Source organism: Mus musculus, chromosome 9 (assembly GCF_000001635.26).
Source record: "Mus musculus strain C57BL/6J chromosome 9, GRCm38.p6 C57BL/6J".
NCBI classification, from domain to species: domain Eukaryota; kingdom Metazoa; phylum Chordata; class Mammalia; order Rodentia; family Muridae; genus Mus; species Mus musculus.
The window spans coordinates 108,056,762-108,074,553 of NC_000075.6; the positions used below are offsets into that span (position 1 = coordinate 108,056,762).

At 53.8% G+C, this 17,792-nt stretch overlaps 1 protein-coding gene across 12 annotated transcripts in view; it reads right to left on the minus strand.

Annotated features, from left to right (window-relative positions):
* The window catches only part of Rnf123 (ring finger protein 123), a 28,681-nt gene that overhangs the window by 5,090 nt on the left and 5,799 nt on the right, over positions 1 to 17,792 (minus strand). For 6 of the 12 annotated variants that reach the window (XR_379775.4, XM_006511879.4, XM_006511878.3 and 3 more), the window contains exons 4-32: positions 14,617 to 14,696; positions 14,390 to 14,484; positions 13,965 to 14,019; positions 13,784 to 13,869; positions 13,456 to 13,542; positions 13,187 to 13,254; positions 12,915 to 13,040; positions 12,411 to 12,525; positions 12,230 to 12,334; positions 11,715 to 11,840; positions 11,506 to 11,598; positions 11,361 to 11,434; positions 10,635 to 10,752; positions 10,334 to 10,433; positions 10,094 to 10,155; positions 9,862 to 9,933; positions 9,524 to 9,644; positions 8,925 to 9,026; positions 7,142 to 7,266; positions 6,722 to 6,920; positions 6,110 to 6,255; positions 5,801 to 5,884; positions 4,993 to 5,100; positions 2,902 to 3,079; positions 2,022 to 2,096; positions 1,748 to 1,835; positions 1,575 to 1,662; positions 1,402 to 1,486; positions 55 to 194 (exon numbers count right to left, since the gene is read on the minus strand). Coding sequence is in view for 10 of the 12 variants with exons in the window: in XM_006511879.4 (XP_006511942.1) it covers positions 55 to 194; positions 1,402 to 1,486; positions 1,575 to 1,662; positions 1,748 to 1,835; positions 2,022 to 2,096; positions 2,902 to 3,079; positions 4,993 to 5,100; positions 5,801 to 5,884; positions 6,110 to 6,255; positions 6,722 to 6,920; positions 7,142 to 7,266; positions 8,925 to 9,026; positions 9,524 to 9,644; positions 9,862 to 9,933; positions 10,094 to 10,155; positions 10,334 to 10,433; positions 10,635 to 10,752; positions 11,361 to 11,434; positions 11,506 to 11,598; positions 11,715 to 11,840; positions 12,230 to 12,334; positions 12,411 to 12,525; positions 12,915 to 13,040; positions 13,187 to 13,254; positions 13,456 to 13,542; positions 13,784 to 13,869; positions 13,965 to 14,019; positions 14,390 to 14,484; positions 14,617 to 14,696 (3,001 nt within the window). In the remaining 2 variants the exon portion in view is untranslated. Of the gene's footprint in view, positions 1 to 54; positions 1,253 to 1,401; positions 1,487 to 1,574; positions 1,663 to 1,747; positions 1,836 to 2,021; positions 2,097 to 2,901; positions 3,080 to 4,992; positions 5,101 to 5,800; positions 5,885 to 6,109; positions 6,256 to 6,721; positions 6,921 to 7,141; positions 7,267 to 8,924; positions 9,027 to 9,523; positions 9,645 to 9,861; positions 9,934 to 10,093; positions 10,156 to 10,333; positions 10,434 to 10,634; positions 10,753 to 11,332; positions 11,435 to 11,505; positions 11,612 to 11,714; positions 11,841 to 12,229; positions 12,335 to 12,410; positions 12,526 to 12,914; positions 13,041 to 13,186; positions 13,255 to 13,455; positions 13,543 to 13,783; positions 13,870 to 13,964; positions 14,020 to 14,389; positions 14,485 to 14,616; positions 14,697 to 17,792 lie in introns of those variants that run through there. The other 6 variants (XM_017313707.2, NM_032543.2, XR_001779084.2 and 3 more) reach the window with 5 other exon arrangements.

Consider the following 17,792-nt stretch of genomic DNA (forward strand, 5'->3'; position numbering starts at 1 on the left):
GCCTTGGTCTCTGCCCACCCCTTCCCCAAGCTACGGAGTCCCATCACAGCCCACCTCCTGGATCATGCCGATGAACTCAGAGAAGGCCCAGTTGAGCTGGTTAAGGACACTGTTGAGGAAGCTCGGTGCCACATCAGACCCTTGTCGCAGCAGGTCCGCCATGTGCTGCTGTAGCAAGGTCGAAGGGCAGGGCTCTGGGGCAGAGGAGAGTAGAGTTACCAGGGACTCCAGACAGGACTCCTGCCTGTCCTCCTGCACCGCTGCATTAAGAATGCAGCGACGCCTGCCTAAGAACGTTCAGCTCACAAAGGCAGAGAGGAGCAGCACACTACTGCCTGGGAGGTTAGGGGCGAGTCTGTCTCCCTCTTGCTGGGCAAGTCACAGGCTGCAGGTGTTTCCAATACCATCATTCCCGTGGGCCAGAGAGCTGTGGGCCTGATCTAAAGCAAGTTCTGAGTCACATGCCTGTCGGGCAGATGTCATATAGACAAGACAACTTAGACTGTTCCCACTAGTGTCAAGGCCAGCTTCATGAAGTGCCCAGACTGCCCTGCTGTCCTCTGCTGCCCTTGGTCTGGCCTTGGCATTTGGCTTAGGTGTTGAGCGCCAAGTCTGGGCTGGAAGGGCAGCAGTAACCAGAGCTCTCGGCCGCGACTGGCCTGACATAGCTCTTCAGCCCTCTGTTGCAAATCAATAGTTCCTGCACACAGGGATGGTATCAGGCCCCATGCCCTTCCCCACTTGCACCTCAATTCCGTCCTAGAGTCCAGGTGAAGGTATTTAGCAAGGAAGAACTTGCTATGTGAATCTACACAAGAATTTTGGCCTCTCTGGGAACATCCAGAGACCAAGACACTAGCTTCAAGGCCAGAAACACTAGTGAGCCCAGGAAGGAGTGTGGTGAGCCCTCTCTGCAAGCTGCACAGCCCAAGGTCTTGTCCAGGTCAGATAAAGGTCCTTGTGCTAAGGAGACTTTGAAAGTCTCTGTTCCTAGCCACATCTATAACCCGCTCTGGGTCCTGATCAGTTTCTAGTTTGTGCCCCCTCCTGAGTCAAGGGTCCAAGGCCAGAAGATAAAGAAGGCAGGTACACTTCCTGGCTACAGCTGGGAGTAAGGAGGCAGGCAGAGGCAGGCAATAGAGTACGTCTCTATCCTCCACGAGCTTCCGCCAAGCTGGAGGGGTCCTTTCACTGTTAAACCTTCACACAAGCCCAAAGGGAACAAAAGGTCTTCTCCTGGAGCATCCCTGGGCTAGAGAGGAGCAGAAATGGGAGCCCAAGGGAAAGGTTAGGAGCAGTAGGCTTGGAGAAGCAGGAGACTCAAAGATGCTGAGGACAGCAGGAAAGGGCTACCAGCCTCTTTGGAGCCATCACCAGGGCTGGTCTAACCCGAACACTCACTTTGGAGGCTGGGCAAATTGGCATCCTCTGGCTTGGTTTTCAGCAGATGTGGCAGCCGTGTATAGCGGTACCCAAACCCACAGCCCTGGGGAGTGAAAGAGCAGGAGTTAGGTAGGGGCAGGGTGACATTTCCTTCCAGCCAGCCTTAGCTACTCCCCTCAGGTCAGGCTTACCCTCCAAAGCCGCACCAGGATCCAGTTGGTCTGGGCCCAGGGCCGTTGCTCATAGGGTGCCAAAAGGTTCCTCACCATGGCGATGCGCCTAAGAAGGGAAGGGATGGCAGGAATAGGGCGAGGCTGGGCATGGTGCTGTACAGAGCGGGGTATGTATCCCTCAAGCTACTTACTGTTCCTCAGGAATCCGTTCCACAGCCCGCAGGGAGTGTGGGTAGCACACATAGCTGGCCAGGGCCTGCATCAGTGAGTCTCGAATATCTGTCAGGATATGCTATGCCTCAGCAAGTCTCTGGTGTGGGCTAAGAACCCCAAGCCTAATGCCCACATGGCCACCATTTAGGTAGAAAACAGCTTTCCAGCCATGCCATCCCACCCCCATTCCCATGGTCCTCTGGGACAGGCCATTCCACCCCCATTCCCAAGGCCCCCTGGAAGACATCTCACCAGTGCCTACTATTCGAGGGTCAGCAAAGTGTTTGGCGAGGATGGCAGCTAAGCGTGTCAGGGTCTCTTCATAGCCTGCAAAAGAGGGCAATGAAGACTGCGGCCGGGAATAAAGGACCAGAGAAGACCTGTCCTCTGTCAGTGTGGGTGGGCTTGTGTAGCAGAGCCTAGAGCTGGCTGTGGGAGCCAGTCTGGACCCATGTGAGCATCTGAGGACATTGGGCAAAGTGATACAATATAATGGCAATTGGAAAGGGGATTGATTAAGGCATAGATTCACTGTGGGGATTGGACAGATCCAAATCTGAGCCTGACCTGGGCTCTAACTCATTCTGGAACATGCCTGGTGACTCAACAGTCAAAGTCCCTTGGTCCCCATAGTTCAGTCTTCAAAGACAGAAGTAATACCAAGGACTGGGCCAGGCACAAGACAAGTGAGGGCCCGCCAGCTTACAGCTACTCTGAAGCCCCATTGCTAGGCCTAGCTTGGATCAGTGACCTTAATGAAACAGAGGTTCTCAGTGAGCCCCAGCAAGGCTCTGTCTTGCTACAATGGCAAGCTACTCTGCCTGTCTCACTGCCGCTCTGTGACAGTACCAGAGTAGCAGAGTGAGGAGCCAGTTAGCTATGAGACCACAGCAGCCATCAGCAACACCAGCAAAGGAAAGAGCTAGGGGCCCCACCCAGTTACAGTCCTTGGGGCACCTCAGTTGCTGCTTCTAAGCCTGCAGGCACTAATTCAGTACAAAAGTTTAATGTGTGTGTGTGTGTGTGTGTGTGTGTGTGGTTGGGTCATGACAATGAACTTGGGCCTGCCAAATTCAGTCTGCAGGTCTCTTTCTGTGCCCCCTACTCCCCAGATCGTGAATGGCCCCATCACCTGGGAGTTCCTCCATGCTGTGCACAGGGCCAAAATAGTTCTTCAGGGCACTGTAGCTGTTGATAGCCACACTTAGGTAGAACTCAGGCATGAAGGCAAAGAGAGACCCCGTGCGGTCCCCATGCTCAATGGTCCGTAGGCAGACACGCAGTAACCAGTAGATATCCAGCATTTTCTCCTGCAGGAGGCACAGAGGAGGCATTTACTGCGAGGGTCACAGGAACCCAGGCTGGCCTAGGGTGCAGAAAGGCCTACCCAGGGCAGTGGCCTCACAACTGAGACCTGGATTGCAGGAAGTGTGAGCAGAAAGCATAAGGTGGAAGAATGGAGTTTTTGGCAGGCAAGAACCCACCCAGCTCTCACTATGACCCACGCGAGAACCCATTACGAAAGGTGAGGAGACTTTCCAGTACAGAAAGACCATAGAAACAAGGGGGAACAGAACTGTGAGGGAGGCATGGCACTGTCCAGGCCTAAGACAGTGGAAAGAACTGGATATCCAAGACTAGGGAGACGTTGATGGGCTGCGTTGCCTGCACACCAAGAATGACGTCCCCATTTCTGAAGCTGAAGGTCATGGAGCAGAGACTCAGGACTGGCGCAGGGCGGGAGTGTAGCCCGGCACACTGAGCATGAGAGACCTGTGAATGCTACCCAAGAGTCTGTGTGCAGGAGGCAGGCAAATTTGGTCTGGAATGCCAAGCAGAGGCTGGTGGGAAAGAAGGGCAGCCATAATAAAGTCCCCGTTCCCGCAGTGAGACTCTCAGAGTCTCTACCAGGATTAAGTGATGGGGCACAGGACACAAGAAGGTGCCACGGCCCAGCTCAGACTGTGCCATCCAGTCTGCACTTGACCCCAGGACCTGAGAAAATACACAGAGGAATGGGGAATGGGCCTGGACCACCCATGGCAGTGGGTGCATCACCACTGAGGCTGGGGACAGGGTAGATGATTTGTGAGCACGATCTCAGAGAGGTGGAGCAGCCAAGAGTGGGGGAGGGGAGGAAGCTAAGATAGCAGAGAGAGAAGAGAGAGTGAGTGCTGTGGGCAGCTGTAGTCCAGGAAAGCACTCACACTTTAATAACAGGCGGGGCAGGCAGGGAGGGAGGGAGGGAGGGGGGAGCGCTGGAGACACAGGAAAAGGAAGCTCAGGAAAGGAGGGCCTGGCTGCGGTGAAAAGCCTGCCTCTGATGTCACACTCAGCAGCCAAAGACAGGAGTCACTCTTGGTCTGAGAGTCAGAATAAGACAAAGATGTCCATCTTTGCCATTAATTCTATTCAACATAGCATTGGGGATCACAGCCAGGAAAATTAGGCAGGAAAAACAAGTGCAAGGCATCCAAATGGGATGGAAGAGAAAAGCCACCCTGTCCACAAACACTGTCTTATGTTTAGAAATTCCAAAGGTCACACACACAGGGAGAATTAGAAACAAATCCTGTGAAGTTGTAGCATACAAAATGAGAACTACTAAATATTGCTGGAAAAAATTAAGGACACAATCGGAGACATCTATATTCATGGGCTGTTGGTATAATACTGGTACAATATTGGTGCTGACCAAAGGAATCTACCGCTTCCAACAACGTTGTTGAAGAAACGGAGAACCGGGACTAGAGAGGTGCCTCAGTGGTTAAGAGCACTTGCTACTCTTTCAGAGAACCCAGGTTTGATCCCCAGCATCCACACGATGGCTCACATGAAACAGCACCCAAATACATATGTCAGCCTTTACTGAATGAATGAGTAGGTGAAAGAAAGTTAGAAGCGTCCAAGAAACTCAAGAGGTGGCAGGTGAGTTAGGCAGGAGAGGTAGAAGGTAAGGTTCAGGGAGAGCAAAGACTAGCCCAGCAGGCATGAGTAGAGCGATCAATGCCTGAGAGGAGGGTGAGGAGAGAAGGCAGGGGGTGGGCAGAAATGACCCTTAAGTCACAGGCATGAGGGAATGGCCTGGTGAGTAGGGAAGGAGCAATATGTGCCAGCGCCCCAAGAAGGCAGGGGTCCTTAAGGGTCCAGTGCAACCTTGCCTGGCCAACAGTCAAACATGGAGGCTGAAAATGGGGCATGCTGGGAGGGCCATGCTACTCACCTGTGAGTAGACTGTGGCGTGGACCCAGGCAAGCCTGCGGCTCAGGTGGTCCAGCTTTTCTGAGAAAACCTTCTGGCTCTTGGTCAACTCTGCAAGGATATCCTTCCTCTGACCCCCAAGGAGAAAAAATACAATCAGACTATGGCCTCATGGCCATATCTCTCACCTGACAGTCTGAGATAGGCTCTACTAGTGCCCAAGGCAGGATAGGGGTGCGGCTCTGCTTTCCAAACTCGTTTCTGCCAGTGTTGACCAGTGGTGACCCTGAGCAAGCCCTAGAACAGGGCCCTGGCTAAGCCCTTAGGCTGTACAAGTGAGGGGGTCTGAGCTAGTGTGAGCATCCAGGACACAGGATCAGACTGCAACATCAATAGCTGGCTAGGCCCGAGGCTTTGGTGACAATGGGAAGCTGTTAGGGAGGCCCAGTCCAGCCTAGGCATGCTGTGGCAGGGGGGCTCCAGGGACTGGGAGAGCCAGCCCTGCTTCCTGCTGACTCAGTGGCTAAAGAGGCACTCAGAGTCCATCCATTATTAATGAGGATGATGGGTTTGCATCAGCACTTAGTGGGCAGGGGTGGGGGAACCTTGGCACTGACTGCAGCTGGTCGATGGGGCTCAGGTTATACAGGCCCCTCAGCCAGCCTTGCTCTTAACACTCAGTGCAGTCAGGGCGGGGACAAGGGAAAATGTCGGGGCAACCCTAAGACCAGATTGTCTTTTGTGGGATGCCCCAGCATCCCTCCCAGTATACCTAGGACCCTGTGCAATACACTTCTGTCCCAGCACCCACCTGCTGGTCCCAGCCTTACCCTCTTAGGGCACCGACGGAGCTTGTCCTCTGTGTCTCTTAGGGCCATTGCATACTCGTTGACATCATCAGACACACCCACCATCTAGAGTATCAAGCACCACATATCCAGGGTGACCCTTGGGTACCTTAACCAGGCTTTTAAAAACCTAGTCTGGACCCAGCCTGCAAAGTTCCCAAAATTGGGCCTCTTCCTACAAATACAATATAGGTCAGGGCCAGGCAGTAACGTGTCTGTGTGCACCAGCGCCCCCCAGGCAAGTGTGGAAGTATTCATGCACCCTGCCATGAAGGGACTAACAGTGCAAACCTTGCCCAGCTGCTGGTGAACGCTGAGGTTATACATCATGACTGTGCCATCCAGGACTTCCAACAGCGAGTTCTCGGTAAGCGGCTGCTCAGGCTCTTCAGGGGGCCTCCCCAACAGCAGGCCCTCATTCCAGTGGCTGCCCTCAACTGGGGAGCACAACACGGCATGAGAGGCAGGCTCTGGCCTTTGGTTCTGGTTTGTTTGAGAGTCTCAGTATGCAGACCTGGCTGACCTTAAATTCACAGAGATCTGACTACCTCTGTTTTACTAGGGCTCTGATAAAAGGTGGCACTGCCACAGCCAGTATTTTTCTCTTAAATATTCACAAGCTCCTGGGCCTTCCAGGAGGAGAGGGAATTCCCTGTGTCTTCCTTGTCCAGGAGGGGAGCTTCAGGGAGAATGGGTCAGGAGCGGGTGGGTGCAGGGCGGCCCTGCGGCACCAGGACCTATTTTTGTAGTATTGATTTCTTATCCTCAGACTGTGCTTCCTGTGCCCTTGGGGTGTGGCCAGACCTCAAGGTGGTAGGGAGTGGGGGGAGGAGGGGAGTATTTGCCAGAGTTAAGGGGTTGCACACAGCAGACGGTCCCTTAGCAGCTCTGCCCAGCACCTACTGTCCTCACGGGTCCTCTGTTCCACATTCAGTGAGCGAACTTTGACTTTCTCCATGGTGCTCAGAAGCCGCCGTGGGGTCATGAGGCTCACAGCTGCCGTGCTGAGGAAGCGGTTGGCTCTGCCCAGGGTTGGAGAACTGAGCCAGCCTGGCCGGGGCAGGGGCAGTGCCCCTCCGATGGCCAGGGCTTGCATCGGACGCTGTGGTAGAGAAAGGGGGTCAGAGGCTAGTCTGGCTTCCAAGACTAGGGCCTATGTAGAACTCTCTCGATGCACAGGGTTGGGGGACGGGGCAGGGGGGGTCATGCCTCCATCCCATGCTCCCCCAGTGAGAAGGCCCTTGCCTACACGGAGAGAAGCCGGACCTGGGTCATACCCCTGCCTACAGGATGAAGGAAAAGCCCACATGAAGCAGCCTCTACCTGTCCCTCCTGCCACACCTGGGCCGCTGAGGGGGCAGGCTCTTCATCCTCATCCAGGTCATCCATGGTGGCTGCCTGGAGCTCCAGGGGGTCGATCACGATGTTGGCTTTGGAAGCAAGGTCATCTGAGAGACATGGCAGAATGGGAGGCTTAGGCCAACGGCACGAGAGGGACCACAGGGGAACGGATCTGAGTGGTGATGACACTGGCAGGCTGGGCAGGCGGGCTTGCACAGCTTACTCCCACTGGGCTTCCCTACCCTGTTCCCCTCTTACTCCAACCCAGCCTTCTGTCTACATCTCAGAGGGCCCCTCCTCTAGCTACAACTAGCAGCAGGAGGCACCCCTCATTAGAGAGCCCCATGGATCTAGAGTTTCCTGCCGCTTCCAGCTGACTGTTCGAAGTCACAGGCTGCAGAGTCCTGCATACCTCACTCTGTAGACTCTCCAAGCAATGTCTGGCTTGGGCTTTGCTCCTCCTTCTCTCTGGGTTGGTAGGCATCTCCAACACACTGGCCTTGCCATCTCAGCTTCCGGCAGCCCCTCGCCCTGACAACACCCAGTCACAGAGCCTCTAGCGTAATCAAGGCTATCCAGTGCTTACCACCCTGCTTCCCTGGTGCAGGCCCCTATCCTCCATCCGCTAGATACCTGTACCCTCTTTCAGCCGACCCCCTGCAGACGATCCTCCCACCTCAGCAGCTAGAGGGAGCTTCTCATAACATAAGACTCCCCAGCCTCAGACTTCCAAAGCTGTCCGTGGATGGTTTGCACCTTGTGTGGCCTGTAAAAGCCTCAGACTGGCCTCTCTCCCCAGTGTCCTGCCTCAGACTTGACCTCTCAGCCTGTCTGTAGGCCACAGTGGGATGCTTCCGAGTTTTGTTGTTGCTAATTTTTTTTTGTTTGTTTTGGTTTTTTTTGTTTTTTGTTTTTTTTCGAGACAGGGTTTCTCTGTGTAGCCCTGGCTGTCCTGGAACTCACTCTGTAGACCAGGCTGGCCTCGAACTCAGAAATCCGCCTGCCTCTGCCTCCCAAGTGCTGGGATTAAAGGCGTGAGCCACCACGCCTGGCTCGTTGTTGCTAATTTTTAACACAGTGTTTTTGGATTTTATCCTTTTACTTGTATGAGTGTTTCCTGTACATGCACGGCGTGCATGCCCAATGGCACAGAGATCAGAAGGTGCTGAGTTCCCTGACACTGGAGATGCATTGTGAGCTGCTATGTGGGAGGAAGCAAACCTGGCCCTCTGCAACAGTAACAAGTGCTCACAATTGCTGAGCCAACTCTCAGGCCCTGTGCGTTGCTTTTTAAAGTAAGGGTCTCACTATATAGTCCTGGCTGACCTGGAACTCACTATGTAGACCAGGTTGGCCTTGAACTAATGGAGATCTTCCTGCCTCTACCCTCCTGAGTGCTGGGATTAACAGTGTGTGCCATCACAACCTGCCTATATTTGCCATTCTTGCCCTTGAGTTCACAGTACCACAGGCTCTTTGCACTGGAAGTGAACTGTGTTCATCAGTGAAGGCTGCTCAGACAGCACTCAACTCCCCTTACAGGATCCTAATCCTGTGCTGACATATCTATTCCATCAGGGCATGCCGAGCCAGTCTCTTGTGCCCGAGGAAGGCACTGCTGGCTAAACAGGAGATCAGATACAGCCTAGCAGGTCACCCTGTCTCAACAGTTAAGAGAGTCTTGGGCACCCTCTGGTGGACACAGGATGGCTCAGCACCACAGCACAGGAGACTCAGAGAGTGCTCCTACCCAGCCTCCACTCACCTTTAAGGGTCTTTCGAAGGTGTGAGAGGAGGCCCCCAAGGCGCTGAAGGTCAAAGTAGTCCACCTTGCCATTATAGAAGATCTGGGGCGGGATGTAAGCCTCTGCAAGGAGTCAGGGATGGAGACTCAGCAGGAGAGCTCTCAGAGCCATATGCTTCCCTCTAGCCCAGGCCTCCTTGGCTCTCCCACTCCTTGTGTTTTAGGTTAATGCCAACAACTGTAGAACTTGGGGTGGAGGGAATTCTTGGCAGCTGGTTACTCAAGAGAACAGAAGGACAAACCATGAGACATCCTCCAACCCAGAGTGAATATCCTGTCTCCTACTGACTCCTGGGGACACTGTATGCCCAAACACAGGAGCCCCAGTAACCCAATCAAGGCAGTTGTACAAAGGACTGCACAGAGATCTGGGTACCAGGTCTGAGGAGCGAAGCCTGGACAATGGAGGCCCAAGGCCCCTGAGTGTGGGGCTCTTGAAATGGACTTAACTGGGCAGAAGGCCCAGTAGCCCCCACAACCAGCTCACCTCTCTACAACCCCAGGGGCTCCCCCAGGCTGCTTCAACCCAGCCTTGCCAACCCGGGTCTGCTGTTTCTTACCCTCACTGAAGGAAGCACGGGGGTTGGAAGCTTTGTATTCATCCCAATAGAAGCGCAAGGCAGACACCAGCCGGTGTAGGAAGCAGACCATGTACTCAGGGGGGCAGAGCACGGGTGTGTTCTAGGGGCATATGACAGAAAACATGTTCTGGTGCCATCCCAGAGCCCAGCTCACTCCTCATTCAAGGACATGCCCTAGGATCCCAGGAGGGAAAGGCAGCAGAGGACAGAGGCAGGTGAGACAGACAGGTGTGTGGCAGGCTGAGGTGGCGGATGCCCAGGCTGCAGCCCTGCAACCCAGCCAGGAGCCCACAGGAGCCACCCTGGAGGGTACCTACCCCCCGGCCGCTGGCATTCTCCTGCAGGAACTTTCGGAATTTTGTCAGAAAGATGTACCTAGAAGCTTCACCCTTCAAGGGATGGGAAAACAAGGCTGAGCTGAGCTGAGGATTCCGCACCTTACCCTGCGCCCTGCCACAGGAACATAAACCCGCCCTGCTATCTGGGCTCAGAGCCCCAAACTGCATACCTCCAAGCCGCAGACCCACATAGGTGTCTTAGGTCACTTACCCCATTGTCATCTTTATTGTCCAACAGCAGCTTCAGGATCTGGACCTGCAGTTCTTCCACCACTGGGATGGGAAAAGGAATATGGCCCTTAGGCTCCCAGGACAGGTAGCAGGCAGAAATTTTGTCAGACCTCCAGCACCTGGGTACCCCAAGCCTACCCTAGGTATGGTTGCCAACTGTTCCTCTTACGTATACACACAAATCCATCTCCCTACCCAAGGCCTGAGGCAGGGGGCTGACCTTCAATGCGTTTCTTGAGTCTTTGGCAGCCACGCTCATAGGCTCGCCTCCGCTGCCGCTCTTCGGTGGTCTCCTCCCTTGCTTCCTTACCGTCTCTGCTCTACGCAGGGGTAGAGAATGGGAGAGAGTGGGGGTTTCCTAGGAACTGATTTACACAGGACTACTTCACACAGAAAACCTTTCACCCCAAGGACTTCGGGAACCAGGGCAGAAGAGACCCCAGGTGCCCGGTGCCAGACGCCCTGGTATGCTGGGCAGGCCCTCACTATGCCAGCTCCCATCCCACTCCAGGTCTGCCCACCTCCCTGCTGGAGCGATGGGGCCACCAGGTGGTGGGAATGAGTTCCTTCAGGCCAGCTTCCTCCACACGCAGGGGACTCTTAATATAAAAGAAGACCACGGACCGGAGCATGTCAAAACTAGTGCTTGTCAAGGAAGAACTTGGTTCTCCAGAGAACCTGCTACACATGAGCCCTCTCCCAGAAGCCCACATTGATATACCCACCACAGCTCTCCCACCATCAAAGGTACTGATTTCACCATGGGACGATCTCTTAGATTGTGAACATTAAGAGAGATCTATGGTCATCAACCCAGCAAGCCCAGCAGGGGTAACCGATGGTCCTAGGTCAGGCCTCAGCTTTGCTTCCTATGTTTCCTTTGGTTTCTGCCTACTAGAAGCTGAGAGAGACCAGCTTCGGCCTCCTGGTCAGTTAGCTCATGACACTGGAGAAGAGGAAGGCTACCTCTTCAGAGAAGACCTTGACTGTGGGCACACAGATAAAGGTACAGAGATGAGCTGATGCGAGGCTATGGGGGCCTTCTCACACCTCCACAGTCACAGTGAAGAATAGCCCTATTTGGGCAGCCTGGTGACAGCCAGCAGCTGCCTCCTCCCTTTTGCCTTCTTTGCTCTGTAAAGGGGCTGGGACTTCTGAACCTTTCTCAAAACTCCTGGCTTGACGAACACTGCCCTCTGCTGACGTTAGGAGGTATTACATGGCAGATCTGTCTGGCAACAGGATACAGGACATTGCTAAGCAGGAACTTGCGGGACTTCTCGTGTCTCAGGATGGACATAGTGAGGCGCAGGTAGTGGATCTGTGGAGAAGGCGGACTCAGAATAGGCAGGTAAGGCTCAGGGGGTTCAGGGCAGGGACAGATATTCCCACCTGTAGACCCAGGTCTGGGACAATAGGCGAGAATCGGTAGAGACGTAGAAGTGACATCATCAACTGCTTCAGGCAATCCTGTACCTCATAGTCCTGGGAAGAGATGCTAGGGCAGCCATGATGGGGGCCTTTTCAAAGGCCCTACCATCCCTCCCTTACCCATGATGAAGTCCAACAGCCTGGCCTAAGCCTGGAGTCAGAAATCTTACCTCCATGAAGAGCCACAAGAGGTCCAAGATCTGGTGTACCACAGACTGCGCCTGCTCTGGTGTGCCCTTCTCCACAACGCCCAGCAGGAAGCTCATTAGCACAGCCTCCACCAGGTATACCTTGCGCTGCGGCAAAGGGCAGGCACTAGTAAAGTTGTGGCCTCCTGCTCTACTCAGGAGACCTCTTCTTGTGTTGAAGAAGCAGGCTCAGTCACCAAGTCTTGAGTCCTTCAAGCTGAGTCCCTTCTAGCGTCTGACTGAGGGATGAGAGGGGCTCCTGACCCATAATCTCTCTCTCTCTCTCTCTCTCTGGGGCTCTATTCATGGCCCTGTTTCCTTAGCCTGGGACATCACAACCCTTCCTTCCCAGGATGCTCTCCTTCAGGTCTGCAGGCTGTGGTTACACAGAACCCTGGCAGGTAACACGCTTAGCACCCGAGGCCCCGGAAGATGCACGCATCTAACACAGACACACCTGGCATGGCCCCCTCTGCCCTTCCCTGCCATCTCCTCACCAGCAGTGGTGCAAAGTGATGGAAGATGTGGGCCAGCGTGAGGAGGACAGTGGGCTGCCCTTGCAGCTGCCACTCAGAGCTCTCCGTCTCCACCAGCCGCCCTTCCTGTTGGGTGGAGAAAGAATGAGGACAGGCGGGCTAAGGTGAGACCCCAGTTCGCCCAGCCCAGACCCTGGCTCACCACAGGGTCCAGCTCCACACTTAGCACTGCCTGGAAGCAGCCCAGCAACCTCTGTGCCCGGACCAGGTCAGCAAACGGAGGGTCCTGCAGGGGCCGGAAGCCCGCAACTGGGTAGGTGCCACTGAGTTAAGCCAGCAATGCCCAACCTGAGGCTTGGATACATGGCTCCTCTCCTTTGTTCCCCCCCTTTCTCCCTTTCTCCTAACCAGAGCTTAACCAGAGGTGCAAGCTGCAGGGCGCACCCCATCTGCATCAAATTCTCTGCCTGGTCAGGGGCTCTGTAGGGGAAAACCCCTTTGTCATTTTTATGCTTACCTGCTCAATGGAGACAGCTAATGGCACCCACCTTTAAAAGGACTTTTGTTCTTGGGCCAACCTAACTAAGCTGCTTCTTGTGTACACACCACAACAGCTAGGCCTGCCACCAGCCCACAGTGCTCCTGGGGTAGGGAGACCCTTATCCTAGATGCCAAGCCACCCACAGCCACCTTCCCAAAATGATATCGCAAAGGACGGCTGCCAAAGTTGAATGCCACAGACTCCTTGAATGACAGGCTGATGGCTGGGAAGTACGCCATTCCTAGGCCCCTGGAAAGGTTCTCGAAGGCAGTGCCCAGTGACACGCCATTCCTGGGAGAGGAAGAGGAAGGTCGGTAAGCCAGTGCTCGAAGGGGTTGACTGCCCACCTTGACCTGTGAACTGGGCCTGGTTCCCTTAGAGAGGGCAGGAAACTGGGGCAGTCTGGCTGTGTCTGAAGACAGAGGGAGGAGACTCACAGGCAGAAGGACAGAGTCCCATCATCCAGATCAATTAGGCAGCTGACAATGTCCCCCGCAGCCCACGCCTGTCATGAAAGGAAGCCTTACAGCCACAGAGCACAGCAGCCTGCCTGGCCTGCATCCCAGCTGCATTTCTAGGACCACACAGGAAGGACTCGGAGTCTCCAAACCTCTTGGCTCTTCCCTGGTACCTAAAATTCTTCACGGCTGGCCCATGGCTCCCGTGAAGACAACAACCTAGGGATGGTTATGAGGTTGGCCCTCACCTTGCCATAATTCGTGGTGGTAACATTCCACTTGCGCACTCGGTTGCCGTCATAGGCATAGGAGTTATGTGTGTCTCCAACCCCTTCCTAGAAAGGAACTGCTTGTGAGGTCTGGGGAAGATGGGTAAGGTTACTAACCTAGTACCCTCATGACTTTAGAGAAGGGGTGTGACGTGTCTACTAGATGCCCTTGAGTAGAATGGGGCATAGTCCATCCTCGGGGGGGGGCAGCCCGTATCAGGCAGGCTCCTGAGTGGCTCTGGGAGCTGTTTTGAGGACGCCTGCAACAGAAGACCCTCTTTGGGAGAGCCCCTTCCCTCGTGTGTACCTCCTGATTAAAGCGGCAGTTGATGGTGCACCAGCCGATCTGCATGAGGCCCTGGGAGGAGATGAGCACCTCGTAGACCCACTTCCCTACAGAGAGCAGCGTTAGGCCCAGCAGGTGAATGGAGACCGCGACTTGCCTCAAACTCTTCCTAATGACCTGAGCCTCAGTGGGGTGCGCTCACCTTTGTACACACATGTGGTAGAACGGATAGTGCCAAAGTTGCTGTGTCCAATCACCTGGGTGGAGAAAAATGTGGTATTTCTCTCCAGGAACATAGGTTGTCCTGAGACATAGCTGAGTTTGCATTGGTGGCACAAGTCTGTCATGGCCAACACTGCACTGTGTCTGGTTGAGGCAGGAGAAACTGTATCCATGTCCAGAGCTTCTGGGACAGACATGATGGGACTCTGGGCTTTGCTGAAAGGGTTGGAGGTAGTGACTGTATCATGGTGTCAGGAATATGTCAGGGGTGTTAAGGGCTGACACCATGGCTTGGAGTGGTGTCAAGATAGGTGTATGGCTACCTCCATCAGGATGAACATGTAGCCATCAGGATAAGCGTAGAGGATGGGGCTGAGCTGGGGCCCAAGACACATCTCCACTCACCCCCAGGAGGTCATCATCCACAAGGAGAAGCCCCTCAAAGCCTCCTGTGTGGTCTAGGACCACAGTAGATGGGCCAAGTCGACCTTCAACTTGTCCTGGGAAGGGAGATGTGTGAAATCAGGGATGGCAGAGGGTCTGACAGACACAGGGAGACATGAGCTGTGCAGAGAACTCCAGGCTTTGACACCACATTCCTCACCCACCCCACCCCTGAGAACACCTCCTACCCTGGCTCTCGTTGTCTTCACTGTCCACCTGTAGCAGCTGGTCCACGTGCTCAGGCAGGTTATGGAAGTTTAGCGGTTTCCTAGGGAATGAGAGATGCTGGGGACCCACAAGCTCTTGAGCTCAGCCAAACAGTAAGTCCCTGTCACCCTTCTCCTTGAACACTGGAGGATGCTTGGCTGAAGCTCCAGACCAGCAGGTCTCAACCTTCCTCAGTGAAAAAGTGATTTCTGGGGCTGGAGAGATGGTTTGGTCGTTAATAGCACTGACTGCTCTTCCAGAGGTCCTGAGTTCAATTCCCAGCAACCACATGGTGGCTCACAATCATCTGTAATGGGATCTGGTGCCCTCTTCTGGTGTGTCTAAAAAGAGTGACAGTGTACTCAATAAATAAGTCTTTTTAAAAAATGATTGCTACTTCCTAACTGTAATTTTGCTACTGTTATGAATCGAACTGTATATATCTGATATGCAACTCCCAGAGAGGTCACAACCCACAGGTTGACAACTACTGCTCTAGAAAAAGGACCTGTCTGGTAAGCCAGCATACTGGGTTGGCCACTTAACTAAACCTTACAAGCAGCCGGATTGGCACAGGCACCTTAGGGCTGTCTAAAAATGGAAACTTATCAGTCTCAGTGTTTGTCTTACAAGCAAGAGGAGCAGAGTTCAGTACCAGAAACACAAGTTAAAAAAAAAAAAAAAAAGGGTGGACGTGATGGCCTGTGTGTGTAATTTCAGCGTGGGGAAGAAGAGAAAGGTGGAAATCTCAGTCTTTCTGGGGAGCCAACTAGTCTACTTAGCAAGTTCCAGGCCAGTAGGAGACCCTGCTTCAAAACATCAAACAAGCAAGCAAAAAGAGGATACTGTCCAAGGGTTGATAGACAACTTTTCTCTCTGGCCTCCACTTGCACCCCCCACCCCACCCCCTGTTCATTCACTCCTGTGAGAGTGTGCACACACCCAAGCACAAGCTCACACCACCCTTCTAAATCCTAATCCTTTATCTGTAACAAAACAACAAAGCAGCTGATGTCAAGATGTGAAGATTCCAGGGAACAGCATGCTCTGCCCTTAGCTCGCAACCTATCTTCTCTCAGACGCATCTGATTCTGGGTGAGAAAGTGAGGCGGGAGACTAGGCGGAGACTAGGGAGGAATGCCAGCTGCCAGGTTGGCCGGCCAGCACCAGGATTCATTTAGTCCTTAACCGTAAACCTATGGTTCTTTTGGCAGCAACCTGTCCCACTACTCAGTCAAGGGAGACTAGGACCATCGGGTATGATCTGGCCGTACGAAGGGCTCAGCCCTGGAGAGGCAGGCTGGCCCTATCCCATACCTTCCTGTCTTTGGGTGGCCAGCAAAATGCATGGCCCATCTACCCACAATCTTTTGCAGCCAAAGCCAAAAGGGCTGGGCAGCTGCCTAATCCTCTCAGCACTCAAGCACCGAATAAAAAGGGCCTATCAGGCTGGGCATGGTCGCACATACCTTTAATTCCAGCACTAGAGATGCTGAGGCAGGAAAAAAAATGTGAGTTGGAGGCCTAACTGAGCTACACAGAGAGGGAGAAGGGGAGGGAGGAAGGGGATGGAGGAGAGGGAGAGGGAGGGAGGAGAGGGAGAAAGGAGAGGGAGAGGGAGGGAGGAGAGGGAGGGGGAGAAGGAGGGGGAGGGAAGAGAGGGAGAGGGAGGGGGAAAGGGAGAGGGAGAGGGAGAGGAAGAGGGAGGAAGGAGAGGGAGAGGGAAGAGAGGGAGAGGGAGGGAGGAGAGGGAGAGGGAGGGAGGAGAGGGACAGGAAGAGGAAGAGGGAGAGGGAGGGAGGAGAGGGAAGAGAGGGAGAGGGAGGTAGGAGAGGGAGAGGGAGAGAGAGCACTGACCTCAGCTTAGCTCCTAAGAATAGCAGGCAGTATTAACAAGCAGCAGGACTTGGCAGAGCAGAGGCCCAATGCCCATGCGGATCCAGTTCATAGACTACCAGCACCTGTTCTCCTGCTAATCTCAGTACCTGTTCTACTCCTCTACCTAAAACCAGCAGGCTCTGGAAGGGTTATAAATGTGCAGAGCACTGGCTCCCACGAGACAGTTAATCCTCAGGTTCATGGGCCACTTGCCGTCCTGCTCTAAGACAGGACTGAACCCAAGCTGCTGGAGATAGATTCTGCAAAGGCCCCTCTTCACCCCTGCAGAGCCCCAGGCTGAAGTCAGGAGCCAGCAATACCCTCACCCAGCCAGTAATGAGGACGGCTGAAGGCAACCCTCTCTCTGAATACCCCAGTAGTCCAAAGGCTTATGGAAGCTTCCTCAAAAGCCATCCTTGCAAGCCTATGACTTAGTAGCTGTGTTTTGTGCCTATGCCAGCAGCACACAATACATAGTGGTGGGCAGCTGCTCTGAGATGGCCCCCACGGAGGCACTGCCCGTTTGCCAGACTCTTGCCTGTCCTTTCAGGGATTTTCCAGGTCCTGGCCTAGACTCCTACATCTCCTCAACCACTGATTGATGGCCCTGCTTCCTGGTGATCACAGCAGTAGCATCTGCTAGTGGTCACATCGGGTAGGGATCAGATGGCCCTGAGAAGAAACCAGAATTTGATAGGGGTGGGGAGGTAGGGGGGGTGAGGTGTGTGGGGGGGGTGAGGGTGGACAGGAGCCCTCCAGAGCGGGCTGACCACCCTACTACTTAAATAGAACAGGCAATGAGGCTGTCTTTGGGGGGCTTCCCAAAGAGTAGAGATTGTGAACAATAAAGCAGTTACACGATTCAGGGAACACACAGGTAGGGACATTCATGCTTCACCGCAGGAGAAAAACCTATGTGTCCCCACAGACAAATTAAGTTGGCAATAGTCTCAAAAGAGCTTGCAGGATATGCATGGTGCCTGGATTTCCATCACCAGGGTAGCTAAGGCAAGAAGCTTATCAGTTTGGGACCAGCCTGGGCTATATAGCAAAATCACTTTTTTTTTTTTTCTTTCTCAAGACAGGGTTTCTCTGTGTAGCCCTGGCTGTCCTGGAACTCACTTTGTAGACCAGGCTGGCCTCAAACTCACAGAGATCTGCCTTCTTCTGCCTGCTGACTGCTGGAATTAAAGGTATATGCCACTGCTGTCCAGCAAAATCATTTCTTTAAAAAAATATTTTATTTATATGAATACACTGTTGGTTTCTTTAGACACAC